This window comes from Pseudoliparis swirei, chromosome 2 (assembly GCF_029220125.1).
Source record: "Pseudoliparis swirei isolate HS2019 ecotype Mariana Trench chromosome 2, NWPU_hadal_v1, whole genome shotgun sequence".
Taxonomy (NCBI): domain Eukaryota; kingdom Metazoa; phylum Chordata; class Actinopteri; order Perciformes; family Liparidae; genus Pseudoliparis; species Pseudoliparis swirei.
The window spans coordinates 5135453-5154251 of record NC_079389.1 but is presented as its reverse complement, the minus strand read 5'-3'; the positions used below and the strand labels follow the sequence as shown (position 1 = coordinate 5154251).

General features: G+C 42.5%; 2 protein-coding genes across 5 annotated transcripts in view; one reads left to right on the top strand and one right to left on the bottom strand.

The window, feature by feature from the left end:
* Nucleotides 1-1568: 1568 nt before the first annotated feature.
* On the bottom strand, nucleotides 1569-17170 carry wdr75 (WD repeat domain 75). The gene is made up of 21 exons (XM_056425449.1): nucleotides 16924-17170; nucleotides 16560-16689; nucleotides 15356-15421; nucleotides 14086-14185; nucleotides 13026-13150; nucleotides 12480-12550; nucleotides 11923-12039; nucleotides 10555-10643; nucleotides 10285-10443; nucleotides 9733-9792; nucleotides 9183-9298; nucleotides 8828-9003; nucleotides 7108-7265; nucleotides 6502-6682; nucleotides 4571-4665; nucleotides 4377-4472; nucleotides 3923-4092; nucleotides 3764-3823; nucleotides 2993-3133; nucleotides 2789-2880; nucleotides 1569-2184 (listed from the first exon to the last, which is right to left on the bottom strand). The coding sequence occupies exons 1-21, from the start codon at nucleotides 17007-17009 to the stop codon at nucleotides 1971-1973; spliced, it is 2502 nt and encodes an 833-aa protein (XP_056281424.1). The 5' UTR covers nucleotides 17010-17170; the 3' UTR covers nucleotides 1569-1970.
* The window catches only part of stat4 (signal transducer and activator of transcription 4), a 25868-nt gene continuing 23767 nt past the window's right edge, over nucleotides 16699-18799 (top strand). For 2 of the 4 annotated variants that reach the window (XM_056425455.1, XM_056425468.1), the window contains exons 1-3: nucleotides 17793-17921; nucleotides 18095-18223; nucleotides 18424-18559. In XM_056425455.1, coding sequence (XP_056281430.1) covers nucleotides 17878-17921; nucleotides 18095-18223; nucleotides 18424-18559 — 309 coding nt within the window. In that variant the 5' untranslated portion in view covers nucleotides 17793-17877. Of the gene's footprint in view, nucleotides 16754-17792; nucleotides 17922-18094; nucleotides 18224-18423; nucleotides 18560-18799 lie in introns of those variants that run through there. The other 2 variants (XM_056425463.1, XM_056425475.1) reach the window with 2 other exon arrangements.

The following is an 18799-nucleotide window of genomic DNA, read 5'->3' as shown; positions in this document are numbered from 1 at the left end:
TATTCACAGCCTTTGCCATGACACTCAAATTGTAGCTCAGGTGCATCCTGTTTCCACTGATCATCCTTGAGATGTTTGATTGGAGTCCACCTGTGCTAAATTCAGTTGATTGGACATGATTGAGAAAGGCACACACCTGTTTATATAAGGTATCACAGTTGACAGTGCATATCAGAGCATAAACCAAGCCATGAAGTTCAAGGAATTATCTATAGACCTCCGAGACAGAATTGTATCGAGGCACAGATCTGGAGAAGGGTACAGAAAGATTTCTGCAGCATTGAAAGTCCCAATGAGCACAGTGGCCTCCATCATCCGGACATGGAAGAAGTTTGGAACCACCAGGACTCTTCCTAGAGTCGCCCAGCCAGACTGAGCGATCGGGGGAGAAGGGCCTTAGTCCTGGAGGTGACCAGGAGCCCGATGGTCACTCTGACAGAGCTCCAGCGTTGGTCTATGAAGAGCGGAGAACCTTCCAGAAGGACAACCATCTCTGCAGCACTCCACAAATCAGGCCTGTTTGGTAGAGTGGCCAGACGGAAGCCACTCCTCAGTAAAAAGCACATCACAGCCCGCCTAGAGTTTGCAAAAAAGCACCTGAAGGACTCTCAGACCATGAGAAACCAAATTCTCTGATCTGATGAAACAAAGATTGAACTCTTTGGCCTGAATGCCAAGTGTCATGTCTGGAGGGAACCAGGCACGGCTCATCACCTGGCCAACACCATCCCTACAGTGACGCATGGTGGTGGCAGCATCATGCTGTGGGGATGTTTTTCAGCGGAAGGAACTGGGAGACTAGTCAGGATTGAGGGAAAGTTGAATGCAGCAATGTACAGAGACATCCTCGATGAAAACATGCTCCAAAGCGCTCTGGACCTCAGACTGGGGCGACGGTTCATCTTCCAACAGGACAACGACCCGAGATAACAAAGGAGTGGCTTGGGGACAACTCTGTGAATGTCCTGGAGTGGCCCAGCCAGAGCCCTGACTTGAACCGGATCTGAAAATGGCTGTGCACCGACGCTCCCCATCCAACCTGGTGGAACTTGAGAGGTTCTGCAAAGAAGAATGGGAGGAACTGCCCAGAAATAGGTGTGCCACGCTTGTGGAATCAGACCCAAGAAGACTTGAGGCTGTAGTTGCTGCCAAAGGTGCTTCAACAAAGTATTGAGCAAAGGCTGTGAATACTTATGTACATGTTCTGTTTTCGTTCTTTATTTTTAATAAATGTGCAAAAATCAGTTTTTACTTTGTCATTATGGGTTTTTGTGTGTAGAATGAGGAAAATAATGAATTTAATCCATTCTGGAATAAGGCTGTAACATAACAAAATGTGGAAAAAATGAAGCGCTGTGAGTACTTTCCAGATGCACTGTATTATATATATAAACAATCTTGTTAGGTGTCCTTTAAAAAAAAGTTTACTGTAGTTTATTTATTTATTACACTTTTCATGGGGAAAAGAGAAAATGCACCTTTTTGTTGGATTTTCACATCAACAATGGAGACTTTTTTTTAAAGCCTTGAGTTAAAGAGGTAAAAATAAAAAATCATTGAGGCAGAAAGATTTAAGAAAGACATGTTTTATTCAATTTATAAGCAGTTTAAAAGTAGAGTGAGTGTGTATGCATGTATTTAATACTGCTTGTGCAAGTACATGGCGAATATGTCTGATACTATATGTATATATATATATTTGTATTCAATCTCCCAACCAAAGACTGTACTTCAGCAAAATCGGGGGGGGGATCCCACATTGCTGATGCATGTGGAAGTCTTACGGAGCTTGTGCATTGATGCACGTGTGTGAAGTTTCGGGGAGAAGCGAAAGGGGGAAGCTCGCCGCAGTCTGCTTCTCTTCCCAGGAGATCCATTCGGGTGTAACCATGGCAACAATCACACACCAAAAACATCCCCCCAAAAAGACATCGATGGTGGTGAAAACTTTCTTTCTTGAGTGTCTTTGTTCAGGAGAGCAGGAGGTCCGTGAGCCAGCCGTAGTCGAGCTTCTTCACCCGCCTCAGCTCCCTCAGCTGGGCCTTGGTCAGGGGGGCGGAGTCTGCCGGCCGGAGCCCCGGGGACACCGGCTCTGGTCTCGGGGTCCTGGGCTCCATTTCCCCCTCAGAATCCTCTTCCTCCTTTTTGCTCTCCATTTCCTCTTCTGCGTGTTTGCTCTCCTCACTGAGGACATGAGAACCCAAGAGAAAAAAAAGAAAGAGGGAAAATGTGACTTTGCATATTTCAGAAATAAAAACAAGTCAACATTTTTTTAAAGAAAATTAATTTGCGCTTTTTCAGGGAAATGTAAATATAGATGCAGGGTGGTGTGTACACATTTACAAGGAAAACATAATTAAAGGGGTGCCAGGTTTTGTTCCCTTCTGTGTGTAATATATATATATATATAATTTTGCCCTGTTTAATTTTTTTTATGTTCATGTCTGACATTGTTGTATTTGTTCTATGTTAATATATCTAAATGAATAATTTGAATAAGTAAACAAAAATAAATAATAGTCGATAAATCATCTGTTAAAATGTTGCCAAATCACGCCGACATTTGTGAAATTATAGACGTAAAAAATATACCATCTCATAACACAAATGACCACTAATAATAATAATAATGTATTACACTTATACAGCGCTTCTCAAGTTACTCAAAGACACTTTAAATCACATAATTAAAACATCCTTAAATCTATAAACCACTACGACTCTAGCTTCAGTTTTCAAGGACCCGTTATTTAAGAATACTTGGACACGGTGTTCGTGGGCGACTGACCTGCCGTCGGTCACGGAGACGAGTAGCGAGCGAATAAACATGGAACAGAGGTACGAGGTGGAGGGCAACACGTGGGCCGGGGTCTGCAGGAGCTGAGAGAAAAGAAAAGACTTTAATGCACAACAAACTGACGAAACCTAAAACGTGTGAAACGCCGATGGACCTAAACGCCACAAAAACACGACCCGGAGTTGAACTACCGACCTCCTTGATGGCGACGGAGCCCCGAGGCAGAGGCGTCGTCTCGTCAGGCAGGCGGCTCAGAGAGTCTTGATTTTCCTGTTCCCGGTGTTTGCCCAGCAACAGGTAGAACGGCGTCATGGCAACGCTGTCATCGATGAAAAGCTTGAAAAAGGGAAGAAAAAAAACCCCAAACACATTAATTAAAAAATAAGTGAACCGTTGGAAGAGGTGGAGCGGAGGCGTCAAACTCATGTTCACCGTGGGCCACATCAGCATCATGGCGCCCTCTTAAAGGGCCGGAAACACTTTATAAACACCTCGAACATATTGTTAAAAAACTCTTTGCATTTGATTTTTGTTTATTTGAGTGTAGACATATTATAAGTAAGAAAATGTCTCTAATATTACAACATAAATCCATTTAATTTGAAACCTTCAAAATAAAAGCACAGGAAAAGTTTCTTCAATTTCTTTACGAAAAGGTGATCACGTGTCTTTCAAGCCATCAGGGGCCACATAAAACGATGCGGCGGGCCTTGTGTTTGACACCTGTGAGGTGGAGGAATAGAGTAAAGTAGTTTATGGAGTTTTCGTAACTTTTATACATTGTGAAATATTTATTTCTTGAAAGTGGAGACGCAATTACGGCTACGACATTTTAGCATTTTTTTAAAAACTCATCTGATCAGCTCTTCCGAGAGAGACGAGCAAACCGCCCGTTTACAAAGAACGTCGGCAATTCGGAGTACCCATAATGCCGAGCGGTAGTCGTCCGCTCTGATCTGGTCGTACCCGTTTGCTGTACGCCGCCTGTCGCTCTTCCTCGGCCTTCGTGGTGAACGTCATGAGGTCCTGTCGAAGAGAGAGAGCACATCAGCCAATGACAGCACACAGAATTCTCATTTTCTTAACGTTTAATCTTTACGTCCAAACGGGAGACGTTTTGTTTACCATGTACTGCGTGAGGAAGTAGAGCTGCGAGCGGTTGAGCCACTGGCTGCTCTCCTCGCAGCTCTCCAGCATCTCGTCCCTCGGGGAGAAGACGGCGTGCGTGACCTTCCCCGAGCACACGGCCTTGAGGGACGCCAGGGGCCGGGGCTCGCTGGGCTTGAAGATGAACACTGAGAAATAAACCGGCAGAAACCATTCTAGGGGTCATATTCAATTATACGACCCGTGAAACTCCGACAATAGACACTTTAATAACTAAATTGGATATTTATTCTCCAATGATCCATCTGGTTGTTTCTGGATAACTTTTTCCCCCCTGGGATTAATTTTTATTTTCAATAACGTAGCTGTCTGATATTTTAGGACGACCTCCGACGATATGACTCGCCAGGTCAGATTTGTGTTGCATCAAATATTCGGGCATCATCTCAAAACAACCGGTTGAAGAGCTTACAGTCGGTGCTTTCAGCCCCACAGCAGAAGGCCGCCATGTTCTCAGTGAGGGGGTCACTCAGCAGCAGGCTGACGTCCATCGAGGTGCTCCACTCCACTGCAAGACAGGAAGAAGGGCATAAATAGATATTAACATAACAAAAAACCCCACAATGCATTGGGCTGATCATGTGTATCGTGGCCGTGCACACGTACGTGAGCAGGTGAGGAGGTTCCAGCAGCAGAGCAGGCCGCTGCCGGTGGTTCCCATCAGATACTTGGAACAGCTTAGTTGGCCGAAGCAAAGATCCCTGGTGGAGAATAAAGAGGGAAAAAAATGCTTATTCCCCCACATGTGACTTGAAGAATCGTTCTGCCACACAGATTTCACAGGATTAGCTTTTGAGGAGTTTTCCGCTTTGGGGGGCTTCAAAGCCGAGTCCGAACACCAAGAACCCAAAACACACAGAAAACCAACTTCAAAGTGCTGCCGTATACACATGTATAGAAAAAAATGCTTGACTTTCGTGATAAAAAATAAACGTTGTCAGCTTAATTGTGCCCGTTTAAAACCTCTGGATGAATAAAAAAAAAAAAAAGGTATTAAAATGGAGGCGATTAATTTCTCAGGTTTCAAGGGTCCAGAGTGAGCGCCGCACATCCAGAGGTGGGAGGTATGCTCTTCAAGTCGTCCACACGCAGCTGTCAAAACACAACATTCACATTTTCCCTGTTTCCCTCACCGACTGCACTCAAATCCCCTTTCAACTCCCACATTTGGGAGGATTTGTCTTCACATTTGAAGGATTGAGCTCAACTGTTAATTCACATTCCTGTAAAAGAGCCCAGAGGGAGTAACTAACGCTATTTTCATTTGAAGTATTATTATTTATTGTGAAGAATAGTTTTAAAGGTTTCTTGGCGGTTAAAAGTCGATCTCAGCTAGTTTTCTAAAAAATTGCAAGTCATCCCTCTCCCATTTGTCTTGTGACTATTCTTACGGCTGACTCGGCGCTTTGCTCTGAGAATATTTCAGAAAAGAGTTACAGAAAGTAACAATGGGAGTGGTGTGTGAGGAGGAGGGGGAGTCTACCAACATTTCTGAGACTCCAGCAACATTGCGCAACTGCAGCCTGTTCCTGTGTTTTGCAGCACTTCTTTTTCCCCTCAGGCAGTAACCCCCCCCCCCCCCCTGTGAGAATCAAGGCTCTGGACTCGTCCCAGTGTGGCTAAAAAGGCCATTTAGCTGTTCAAGAACGTCCACGCCGCCGAGGAGCCACTCGGCAGCAAACAGCTGGTTGCTTAGTGAACTTGTGTGTGCCACATCTTGCTTTGTCCATGTTGCTTTACAGGATCAGAGCCCCGGGGTGTCCAGCCTGCGCCGACTGGGGGAGGCACTGCAGTGCTATTGGGCAAGAGACAAGTGCACCGCGTGATGCTTTTCTGAAGCACTACCGGTCAGAAGCTTTAGAACACTTAAATTGTACCAGTTTTTAATGAAATTTAAGCAGTTGAAGTCCAGTGAATAACCTGAAATGGTACAAAAGGTCAGCGGCAAACTGCCAGAGGTCAAACTACAAAGTTTAGGTTACCAAAAACTCAAAGATAAAGTACATTTCAATGACACAAAAAAGCCTTTTTCAGGGAACAAGTGATGGGCTAACAACTTGCAGGCGTTCTGGAAGTAAATGAAGGCGTAAAAGTTGATGCCAACAGTTCCTACAGGTGCCTCAACTTTAGTTGATTACTTCCAAACCTGTAAACCTGTCAGTATCTACTCTGAAGCATTACCTGGACAGTATTGTGCTGCAGGAAGTCGTATATATTGCTCTTATAATGGCAAGAAAAAGACAATGAACAAAGGAAGACAGACAGACGAACCCTTGTGTAGGTCAAATTGAGGAGTTCCAAAACTTTTGACCGGGAGTGCATTTGTTGCCAATGGAGACGGCGACCATCTTGCTTTCTCATAATATATAAAATAAGAGGATTGCAATGGAAGTTCTGGGTGTGCAGCGTTCCCCTCTTTTCATCCACCCGCACTGAAAACTACAGAGCTAACCCAACACCTCTAAACATGGCGAGCTTAAATCGGATAAGGCAGCAGGAGATCTTCAAGGACAACAGGGTGGAGCGCGTCTGCTGACCTGATGGCTTTGGGCGGCTGCGACAGCGTCGTCAGCAGCTCCCAGGACGCCGGGCTCCACACGGTCACCACCTCCTGGAAGCTGACGGCCAGCAGGGACCCATCGGCGGAGAAGCAGCAGCACTCTGGCGCCAGGCCGCGGTAGTCTCCGACGAAATCACACGACCAGGAAGGACCTTCGTCTGCGAGAGGAAGAGGAGGGAAACGCACAAATGTTTCATATAAATCACGTGCATTCTTGATTGAAGCGTCGCCTGCATGCCACAGATGGTAGGACGGACATCCCGATGGGGAGTTTAGAGATTTTCAGAGGAAGTTAAACTAAATTGTTGCATATTTTCAATTTGGTCGATCAAACATTTGTCCGACACGATCACCGTATGATGTTTTTAAATCAAAGTGATAAATGTTATTAACAGCTTCAACGACTCGAGCCATAATAACGACACATCTCACAGAGCGACCCGAGCTCTCGTGTGAAGACGGACTCAAGAACACAAAGTTCTTTGAGATGCAAACCCAGACGTAGAAGGCAAAGTCCACATCAAAAGGAGACGGCGAGTTAAAAGAGCGCGGTACATATCGCCGCCAGACACGGAGCGCTTACCCTCTGCGCAGGCGGCTCGGGGCAGCTGCCAGGCTTTGAAGTGTCCGTCCGCGCTGGTGGAGACCAGCACGGAGGTCTGGCTGTCGGCGGCCAGGCTGAAGCACATGGCCGTGATCCGGGCCTCGTGCGGCGCCGAGACGGTCGTGTTGAGCACAAAGCTGCGGGCGATGCATGTTACAGGGTCGTGGTTAGAAGAAAAAACACTAAACTATTGTTCGTGCTCTAGGAAAGAAATAAAAATAAACAATGCGGTAGGGAAGTTTATAGGGCTGCAACCAACGATTATTTTGATAATCGATTAATCGGATAAAAAAACCAAAAACACTTTCATTTTCAACCCTTTATTCAAAACAGGGTCCGTACGGTCATGGAAAACCTGGAAAAGTCATGGAATTTTTAAATAGCTATTAGCAGGCCTAGAAAAGTAATTGAAAAAAATAAAATCCCAAAATATTTGGAAAAGTAATGCAAATTTGTTTAATTCAAATGTTAATTTACACGGTATATATATGGTATGCTTTGTAATTCTCATTGTTAGTTTAAATACTACATCTTCTCACTTTGTCACGTATTGACAGAGTTTTCACAAAATGTTTAATCATGGAAATGTGGTTTAAAGTCATGGAAAGGTCCTGGAGATCCACTGGTCACCATGGTGATGAACCTGTTCACTGGTCACCATGGTGATGAACCGTCACAAACAGACTGACAGCGTTACTCTCCTGAGCAGTGGTCCCCATGTGGCCCCGCCCCCTGAACAATACCAGAGACGCGTTCCGATTTATTATTTTTTTCATCTGGCCCGCTGCCGTTGAGATTGCAGTGAGACGCGGAAAAAATGTGAAGTGGTGCTCTTCACAATAGAACATCTTTGATGGACGTGTCGCGTCTCGGCCAATCAGCGTTCAGATGTCCACAGCGTTTGGGAAGTTAGGTTAGCTTGAATGTTAGTCCGCTACATCTGCTGCTGTCACGCTGCACGGTGTAGCGATACGAACAAAGTACCCGTACGTTAAAAACGATGTGATTTAGCTTATTTTTAGAATCGATACTTCATTAAAAGAGCGATCAGAGCGCACGCGCGGCTCCGCTCCGTTAAACGTTGTCTGCTCGCGCAGCGCTCACAGCGTCGTGGCTTATCTCCGTTGCCTTTCTCCATGGAAAAATATTTTCCGCTATCCGCCACGGAATAAATAACCATGTTTTCTACGTTATACTCTTGTGGAAATGCCACACACGTCGTGACATGTAGCGCCCTGGTGTCTGGGTTCATGACGTCACCCGGAGGCGCACTTAGCTCCGTGAATGTCTCCGACGACGTGAATGACTTCCGCATCCAGCGCCGCGTGAGCAGCAGCAGCCAATTAGATTCATCAACAGAGGAGCAGCTCAGCGCTGATTGGCTCTCACAACGCAGCGTTCCGTCTCTCCCTCCACTCTGGTTTCTCCTGCGCCGCTCTGCGCTCAACTCAACTTTGTTTATACTCCGCGACTTATTGAGTGCCATAATAATCGCGTGACACAACGAATCGATAATGAAATTCGTTGCCAACTATTTTAATAATCGATTTTTATCGATTCGTTGTTGCAGCCCTAGAAGTTTATATAATCCAAAAGAACCCGTACACGGATCGTAAAAACGCTCCAGGATTCTACCGAGGGATATCAGAGTGGATTGAAACGCCAGCGTACGTCCCAGAGCTCGGCCGTGGAGACGTACCTCTGCGTCTGCTCGTCGAACGCCCAGAGCTTCAAGTTGATCTCCGGCTCGGCGACTTTGGGTTTTCTTTCTTCCACCGTCGCCATCCAGTTGCCGGGGGCGTCGAATGCCACCGAGACGACCTCGAACTGCTGCAGGCCCAACTCGTGGATGTACTCGTGCTGCACGATGTCCAGCTACAGATTTTTTTTTGTTCGTTAATGGATAACACGTATTGATAATACCTCGCCTCCAAGTACTCAGAACCATATCTGTGTGATTCAATTGCTGAAAGCTGCAAAACCAGATCCACCAACCCACTCGGTCTGGCTTATAGGGGCCATCTTTGGCTCAGTGCATGAAGCAGAACGCTTACGTTGTACAGCAGTTTGTCTCTGTGGAGGGAGTAGAACTGCAGGTGGCCCGGTTTCCCGTTCAGCACCAAGGATTTGCTGCGTGGGTCCACCAGCAAGTCCGTCAGGACGCTTTCACCTGTAGGGACATTTAAAATCATAGTACGGAGTAATTTAGCATATTCAAAAACCTACTTTTCTGTTTTATGCCTCATATGAAGAGAGAAACGGTTTGATTCTATATCAAATTCAATGTTTTACTGTTTATATTTACTTTAATTATCTTTTGAAAGACAAAAGAACGATTCTTTTCTAGATTGATCACCTCTCTTATTTTTAGAATAAAATGAGGCATCGCCAAAAGGTTTGTTTCATTTCTTTAATATCTTTTGGGAATGTCTTTGAACACAGCACTGTCATCGTTTACAGGAAAACATTTTTTTCCACTTTCCAATTGAGACGGGTTCTTTTTCTATAATGGGCGTGATGGTTTCCCAGAAGCTGCGATATTCATTTCTTATAGATGTGCATGTTATCCAAGAGCCCGTACGCCGGTTTACGATGTGTACTCACCGTTGACCAGGCCCTGAATGACGGCCGACACTTGAACACAACTCTGGATTATCATAATCTCTAAAAGAAGAAGACAGAAACTGGTTAGCCACGCCTTCATACACATGTGGACCAATGGGTGTCCAGGACTTTAAACCACATTTCCAGAACCAAACATTTTGTGAAATCTCAGTGTCCGCATGAAAAAGTAAGAAAATGTCGTATTTTAACTAACAATGAGAATTCCAAAGCATACAGTATATATAATAAGAGAAAAAAAGTTTGATTAAAAGAACAAACATATATGTCTTTTCAGTTCAGGTGCGTTCACTTGCAGCGGGAAAAATGTGCGCTGCGAGAATGACAGAGCGTATGCCGGCTTATATTTTGAGCGTTGCTCTTTTAAAAGCATATTAATTATTTAAAATGCACATGTGAATGAATATAACACATTTCCATAACTTTTCCAGGCCTGGAAATAGCCAATTAACAAATGCCATGACTTATCCAGGTTTTCCATGACCACTATTGCATCATTTCTCAACACCGTGTTGCAGCGTGACGGCGTCTTACTGTTGTCACTGTGCGAGGTGCAGAACAGAGTTCCATCCGGGGAGACGGCGATGTGCGTGATGGCCGAGCCCAAGCGGGGCAGGAAGTCCCGCTCGCTCTCTTGTTTGTATCGCCACTGGACGAGCACCGACTCCACGCCGCCGCTCAACAGGTTGGTGCCTAGTAAAAAAATTTTTTTAAAAGAGGGATAAATAAACGTGATGTTTAATAGATTTCTGATTGAGATGACTAAATCGCTTTGAAACGGAGGAAACAACCACATGCGTGTACCTTCCGGTGTGAAGCACAACGAGCTGACGGCGTTGTGGTGCCAGTGCATCGTGGTGTACGTGTACTCCTTCTTCTGGTTGAAGTTTCTCCTGGAGGGGTAAACAGCAACGTAAGAGAATAGAAAGACACATTTTTTACAACCAGGTAAGTTTCAGTTCACATCCATGTCAGTCCAAAACTTCAATTTCCTACTCGACATTTAGTTTGAAATGGTCATAATTGGTTTTCAGGCAAGGGAAAAGAAAAAAGAAAAGAATTAAGATCAATTAACTCATCAATGAGAGGAGTGGTGTCATGTTTGTAAAAACATAGTGAATGCCTGAAAACCAATACTATTCCACGTACATGCATATGCTCATACATATACATCTGCCTTCATCTATGTATTTTGTTTCTTTAAATGAAATAAAAAAGCTCAGACACACGCACAGATTATTATTTTTTTCTTATTCAATAATCTGACTGATGTTTTGTCGTCCTCTAGGTGTTATGTCTATGTATCGTCTTTTGTCTTCTAATAAAATACATTTTAAATAAAAACAATTTAAAAGGTCATAATTAGCATTTAAATTCTTCAGTTATGGCCCAGAACTTGTTTTGCGAGTTCATCATGAAGTCCAGGTGTACGTTTGGGCTAAATGTTAAGAAACTCCAAACGGAGTCACGAGAATGGACCGGACCGACGAACCAACGCTTAAATAACACCGTCGGCTATTTCTCTGCTTACGTTCCAGGTTATAAAAAGTAAACCTTAAATGCCTTAAACTTCGTTTAACAGCCATCGACAGGTGACTCCTCGAGGAGTGTATACATACGACTGTATAGATGTTTAAGAGGAGACGACTACGTCTCACTTGGATTTATTACTTCAGTAAACATGAGTTTATGGTCTTATTTTGAAGACGGTCTTGTGATTGACAGGACGTCACCACGGGGTTGTCCGTGTTGTCGCATTAGAATGTTGACCTCTTTACAGAGTGTGTGTTTTCAGTTCATTGAAACTTTTTTGGAGTCGCCTAAAAAAAAAATGGTAGCGAAAAAAACAACAACAAGATGGCCGCGGCCCACCGTTGGATATACATGAGAGGCAGCGTCAGAATTTTGTTTGTTTCGTAAATAAATTATAAAAATAATGACATACTGGACATTACTTTCTTTTAGCTGCGTAAACTCAAAAAACCCACGGTGCGTTGATTTTTATTTGGACAAATGGCCTCTACAGTGACATTTATGAGTACAGGACACAATGATGGAAGGACTACCTGAAACATAAGTGAGCCGATGTTGAGGCTAAACAATTGTTCGAAAGATGGCCGATCAAACCACCGGATGCGAGTGCGTCTGCTCCCAGGCCGTCTCGTTACTCACCACAAGCGAATCTTGCCATCTTCGTGCCCGGTGGCAATGCAGTCGTCCTTCGGGTGACAAGCGATGCACACCAGCGTGTTCTTGCCTCCCTTCTTGTTGTCTTCTTTAAGGGAAAACCTACCAACAACCACACAGACAGTTTTAATGAACATCCTGATGGCTTTTGAACATCATGGGTTTTATGGTGTCACATATTGTTGTTGTTGTGCATTTTATTCAGTCAATCATTGCAATACAGTACTATTCTATATAATATACAAAACAAGGAAGACTGAAAATGAATAGGTAGAAGCAAAAAATGCTTATATATATTCCTATCCTAAATTATTATAAATAGATAAATCGGGAAAATGTATATAAAATAAAGAAGAAAATATGAAAATATGACAAATTTACTGAACTCTAAACCACTGTGTGACCAAGTAGAGAAATACATTGTTTTTGTGGCATTTTCAATCTCAAGCTGTAGTTTGTGGTTTTTAACCTGACAATTTGAGGCGGTCGTCTTTAAAATCAATTTACACTCCTTAACTGAAGCGTCCCACACCGTGGCTCACCTGTAGGACTTCTGCTTCTTGAAGAAGTAGACCACCAGATGCAAACCTTTAACTGAAGCAATGTATTGCCCCTGTGGGCAAGAGAACATCTGGTTATTAACACAGTAATGCAGGAAGGATCGGGATCTGAAGCCTGTGGTTGAGTAAATGGTGTCAATTTGAAGCAGGGCGTTGTAAAAAAATAATCATAATTGTAAATGGCATATACACACACACATATATATATATATAATAAATACAATATTTATATATAAAACACGCATATTTATATATAAATATTTTTAGATTTAAGAAAATAAATATGTATATATATTTAGATTTAAAAATATATATATATTTATATATAATTATATAGATAGACCGACCCAATTTTAGAACATGGTCAAAAAACATTGTTTCCTATATAATTTGATTTGGCCGCAGCAGAAGAAAAAGTCCAATCAAGTCCACGAGCTTTCAGACCCTCTGAGTCGTCAATAAATGTGGATTATCAGTTTATGGCGTGCAACTGTTACAGGTTGGGGGCAGTTATGGTGGTGCACGTACCCCTCTGCCGAAGCCGGTGGCTGCTGGGTTGGAACTGACGTCGCTGAGCACAGCAGAAAGCTCTCGGGCCTCCACCAACTGATCTCCGCTCTGCGGAAAATGTACCGCAACCAGCTGGAACAACTCTGCACACAGGCACACACAGAATGTCAAACATCAGCTACAAGTTCTTACCCAGTGACCTCTGACCCACATTCTACTTCACACACACACTAGTTACAGCCCCTTTGAGAATACGTTGACATTTTCTGTGACTAGCGACTCCTGGTGGAAGCATCAGAAACCACTCCTGGAGAAGACAGCCATGCATTTGGATAAACTAACGCACATCCGCGTGTGACCTTCCTCCAGATCGTCTGCAAAGTATTCTACGACACAAAGCGCGGCGAATTCTGGGGAGAATTATTCAGATTTTTTTATTTTTCGCGACGAGCAACACAAAACAAATCTTTTGAATAACTGCAAGTAGCGATGTGAAGCTTTATATCGACGGCTACCCTTCCAGCTGGCCTGGTTCTGCAGTTTGGTACCACTTCAGCATCATTGATCACTCATTTCATTCAATAAGAGGAGAGACAATAAACGGTACAATTAACCCAAATAGCCAACGCAATAAGTGCATAATTATGTATAAAAAAGAGATTTGGTTTCATTCTGAGTCGATTATATCCTGTAGATATTGAACTTTATACAATTCCGTACCTGTATTATCTATTTTTAACAATCATACATATGCTTTAAAAAAATAGTTCTTGTGTTTTCTTCTTTTGACGCACGGCCATTGTTTCCTAATGCAGGAAGAGGCCGTTTAGACCAAAGACTATAAGGCCTTCCCCGTGCCCCCTTGTTATTATTATATCCCTTCACAGAAATTAATGAAATGCTGAGATGTAGGCCAACTGTATATTTTAATTAAAAATATAAACAGGAAGGCCTTGTCACCTCCAAAGAAGCTTTGGCGACCCCCCTCAGGTTGGCAATCAGGTGGTCCAATGGATGATCACAGAATAGGCTTCACACCCAGGAAACAACCACAATTAGAAGATATGCATAAACCTACCAGATCTTTTGTCACCTGGCGTGAGAGTAACGATAAAGAAGACCCCTTCATGGTCTGGAGATGCGTAGATGGCGTAAACCGGGTATCCAATATCGAAAGTCTGGAAGAGAGATCACACGTCAGACAGAAACACGACAGACCCTTTGAGGAACGGATCTCAGGAAACTCTTCCTTCACTAACTACACAGGTATGTGACAGGGCGCCACGCTCCACCACATTGATCACTCTGATATTGAATTAAAACATGTTGTCTAATGGATTTCCATGACCTTTCCAGGACTTTAATTTCCATGACCAAACATTGTGAAATCTCAGTGTATACAGGACTGTCTCAGAAAATTAGAATATTGTGATAAAGTTCTTTATTTTCTGTAATGCAATTAAAAAAACAAAAATGTCATACATTCTGGATTCATTACAAATCAACTGAAATATTGCAAGCCTTTTATTCTTTTAATATTGCTGATTATTGCTTACAGCTTAAGAAAACTCTAAAATCCTATCTCATAAAATTTTAATATTTCCTCAGACCAAGTAAAAAAAAGATTTATAACAGCTGAGTGTTTGTCAAGGCTCAGGAAACCCTTGCAGGTGTTTCGAGTTAATTAGACAATTCAAGTGATTTGTTTAATACCCTACTAGTATACTTTTTCATGATATTCTAATATTTAGAGATAGGATATTTGAGTTTTCTTAAGCTGTAAGCCATAATCAGCAATATTAAAAGAATAAAAGGCTTGCAATATTTCAGTTGATTTGTAATGAATCCAGAATGCATGACATTTGTTTTTTTAATTGCATTACAGAAAATAAAGAACTTCATCACAATATTCTAATTTTCTGAGACAGTCCTGTATACCTTAAATGACACAAATGAATGACAATAGTTTTCTTAAAAGAATAAATGTATATAAATGGTTATTCTTTTAATCAAACTGCATGAATGAACATATGAATATAACAAATTTACATGATTTCTTCAAAACTTTTGGGTTAAAAAAAACATTTCACGGACTTTTCCATGCCTGGATATAACCATTTAAAATCCCATGACTTTTCCAGGTTTTCCATGACCGTACGAACCCTGAATGAACCTATATCGTGTAGATACTGTAAATGCACGAGGTTGGAAAAAAGACAACGTGCTATAAAATAGATGGTAGCTTCATTATTTTTAAAAGTGGACGTAACCACAGCAAGTGTGAGGGGGAGATATGGTTGAGCCACACAGACTGGAGCGAGAAAAACAACACAAGAATCAAGCTGTACCTTGATAAGGATGCCGTCTGTGAAGTCCCAAAGCCTGACAGTGCCATCTAGTGAGCAAGAGTAGACCTGCAACAAAACAAACGTCACAGGAGAAGGGAAATGTAAAATAATGATATAAGCTGCAACTGCATACGTCCTATTTTAAGTAAGTGATGTATGAAGCGGCTTAACTCTGCCTCTGAAATGTTGCCAGTTGCAATCGATCATTGGACCTGGACATGTATGCCAAAATATATGCGAGTAAAACAGCTAAAAGAAAATGTATACGCTGTCAAAGCACATTCTATGTATCTAGGATATGCCGTGACTTCAAGATAAATATATATACAGGACTGTCTCAGAGAATTAGAATATTGTGATAAAGTTCTTTATTTTCTGTAATGCAATTAAAAAAATATTAAATATTAAAAGAATAAAAGGCTTGCAATATTTCAGTTGATTTGTAATGAATCCAGAATGCATGACATTTTTGTTTTTTTAATTGCATTACAGAAAATAAATAACTTTATCACAATATTCTAATTTTCTGAGACAGTCCTGTATATAGAGAGAGTAGTCAACACTAGCCTATCTATCTATTTATTAACCTCTGCCCCCTTGTTTTATGTTGATAACCTGTTTAAAAAAAGAACTGTACTTTATACTGTATATTCTACCACCTTATGTACAGTGTCTTTTTTATATATTTAGTATTATTATTATAGCGTGTTTGTACCTCTGTTGACTCGGAGAGCCCTGCAAAACAATTCCAATGTGTCTGGACTGTTGGTCTAGGCACAAATGGCAAATAAAAAAAAACTTGAACCCTATAGTGAATTGTGTTTTATTTATTTATTTTACAGGGACAATGCACACGAATCAACAGTAAAACTGTAAGTCAGTCAGAGGCTAATTTTAATCCGCTGTCCCTGGCCAGATGTTTTTGAAGGCAGCTAAAAATGACACAGTTCTTTAATACATAACAAAATATAATGTTCTATATAGCGATAGGAGCCTCACTAAACTGGCGAGGAAACGATTGGTAGGTTGTGTAACATCCTTCAGACTGACCCTGGCCCCAACACAGGGAACATGTGAAGATACACATGGAGTTTGGATTAATTATGCTACTCGGTCTTTGTGATATTTTTTACTTTAGTGGCTTTTCTCGAGTAGCTTTCAACACAAGTGACGAGAAACCCAAACGGTGTGGTGAGACGTGTACCTGCAGGTGGTTGGTGGGTCTGAGCAGCACACCGGTCACCAGGTCGGTGTGTCCCCGCAGGTCGTGCACGCACTCCTCCGTGGAGGTGCTGAACACCTTCACGCGCTCCCCCGAGGCGCACAGCAGGAACCTGCAGCACAAACCACGGCGTTTATTTGTGTGTTACGATACCCGTGTGATAGGAAACAGAACAGGTGAGAGCTCGTGCTACTTTGTAAACAGTTGTCTCGCGCGGCTCATGTGGCTAATGCTAACGGGCTAGCACCCGGCGTAAGCTAGCTCTCTGGCTTCTACGAACCTGTAGAAACGCGAGAATATCTTCCCGCCAACGGTGAACTTTTCCGGACTGAAAACACTCACTTACCTGGAGTCGTTGGTGACGACAGGCTGCCTGGAGTTTATTTTACTGCCACCTCGGTGAACCACGCGGATGTCCCCGTGTTCAACCATGTTTTTTTTGTGGAAATTCAACTTTGACCCGCGATCTTCTTCACTGTTTACCGGGCGCTCTACTGCCACCTGCTGGAGCGGAGCGGAACTGCATGTTGTATTGTCCCCGTTGAACACGGTTATCTGAAGTTGTACTCATTGCATGTCCAAATAGAAGCAACAGAGGTGAAGTTAGAGTGGCTAGAGTGATGGAAGACGGCGGCTTTATCCATTAAGAGACATGTTGGTAATGGCTCGACGATGCCAAATGTACTTGTGTCATTTAATAATAAATTGATAACAAGTTATTCTCTGCATTTGACCCATTATTAAGGAGCAGTGGGCTGCAGTGAAGCGCCCCGGGGTATGGAGGACTTAAAATGTCTTAAGTATAAAATACATAAATAAATGCATGAATAAATACAGGAATAAATAAATAACTGCTTAAATAAATAAATAAATACAGAAATAAATAAACAAATGCTTAAATAAATGTATAAATAAATACAGGAATAAATAAATATAAGTTATACCTAAACATATACCTAAACAAGACATCACTAAATAAATATATTTCTACGTTTCTAGGGGATTCAGTGTTTTGCTCAAGGACACTTCGACATGCAACTAGCGGGGATCGTACCGTGCACCTCGTGCACCGGGACGACCAGGGCCAGTATAACACGTGTAATTATGTGAATATAAGGGATGCTTTTTAGTGAAGTCAAGCCTTATTCATCTCTCCCCGTGTTACTCACATGAGAACGATATTGTGTGTGTGTGTGTGTGTGTGTGTGTGGGTTTCCTGTGTGTGAGGACATCCCCTTTAATAAATGAGGTTGACTTCCTGAACATGGAACTCGAAAGTAAATGAGGGAAGCAAGTGCACATGGTGAATGAGACTGACAGGGAAGCAGCGCAGAAACAGCACAGGTAACAACACATATGAAGAAAATAGCACTGAACTGACTCTTTTTGTGTGTGTTTACAACATGTAGGCTGTCAATTAAAATTCATTGTATAATATCAAAATGCTACTTTGCCTACTTTATGTCAAAGTGGATGATGGTTTCTATATGTGTGTGTGGGGTCTCTATCCACGGCAGGATGAGCCAGTGGAAGCAGATTCAGCAGCTGGAGATCAGACTCCTGGAGCACGTGGACTACCTGTATGATGACAACTTCCCCATGGACATCCGTCAGGGGCTGTCCAGCTGGATCGAGTCTCAGGATTGGTGTGTGTGTGTGTGTGTGTGTGTGTTGAACATTGTCCTGCACCTTTTTAACATTTCTAACTCATACCAACTTCACACGGTGATAATACACAACACAATGTGTTCTCAGTGTTGGGGGGTCTATTTTTTCAGTTTTTCCAGCATAATATCAGACAAAATTTTGGAATCTCCTAAACGTCACACACACGTCTGTCGTTCAGGGACACGGCGGCGAACGATGAGTCAATGGCGGCGGTGCTGTTCACAGACCTGCTGTCCCAGTTGGATGAGGTGCGATCGCGGGAGCAGAACTTCCTCCAGAGACACAACATGAAAATCATACAACAGCAGTTACAGGTGAGTCACCCTTCTGTCATCTGTTCATGTCCTATAGTTTATGTGCAATGCTCAATTGTCAACAGGGGTTAGAGTTTTTTTTTTTTATGCACAAGATGGACTCTAATCAACACTTTACAAAGTTGCTTTCCTACAGAAACTAAGTATAATTAGTTTACCGTTCTTCATATTTTACTCTGTAGTCCAAATTTCAATTGTGTCAATCAAATATTTGAATAATCTGAAATTAATTTAATTGTC

Bases quoted from the DNA above. Each gene is read 5' to 3' on its own strand.
- wdr75 (XM_056425449.1), bottom strand. From the start codon at position 17,009: ATGGTTGAACACGGGGACATCCGCGTGGTTCACCGAGGTGGCAGTAAA. The intron at 16,690-16,923 runs GTAAGTGAGTGT...TTTGTGCTGCAG, and splicing joins GTCGTCACCAACGACTCCAG to GTTCCTGCTGTGCGCCTCGG. The intron at 9,299-9,732 runs GTGAGTACACAT...ATGTCCCTACAG, and splicing joins CATTCAGGGCCTGGTCAACG to GTGAAAGCGTCCTGACGGAC.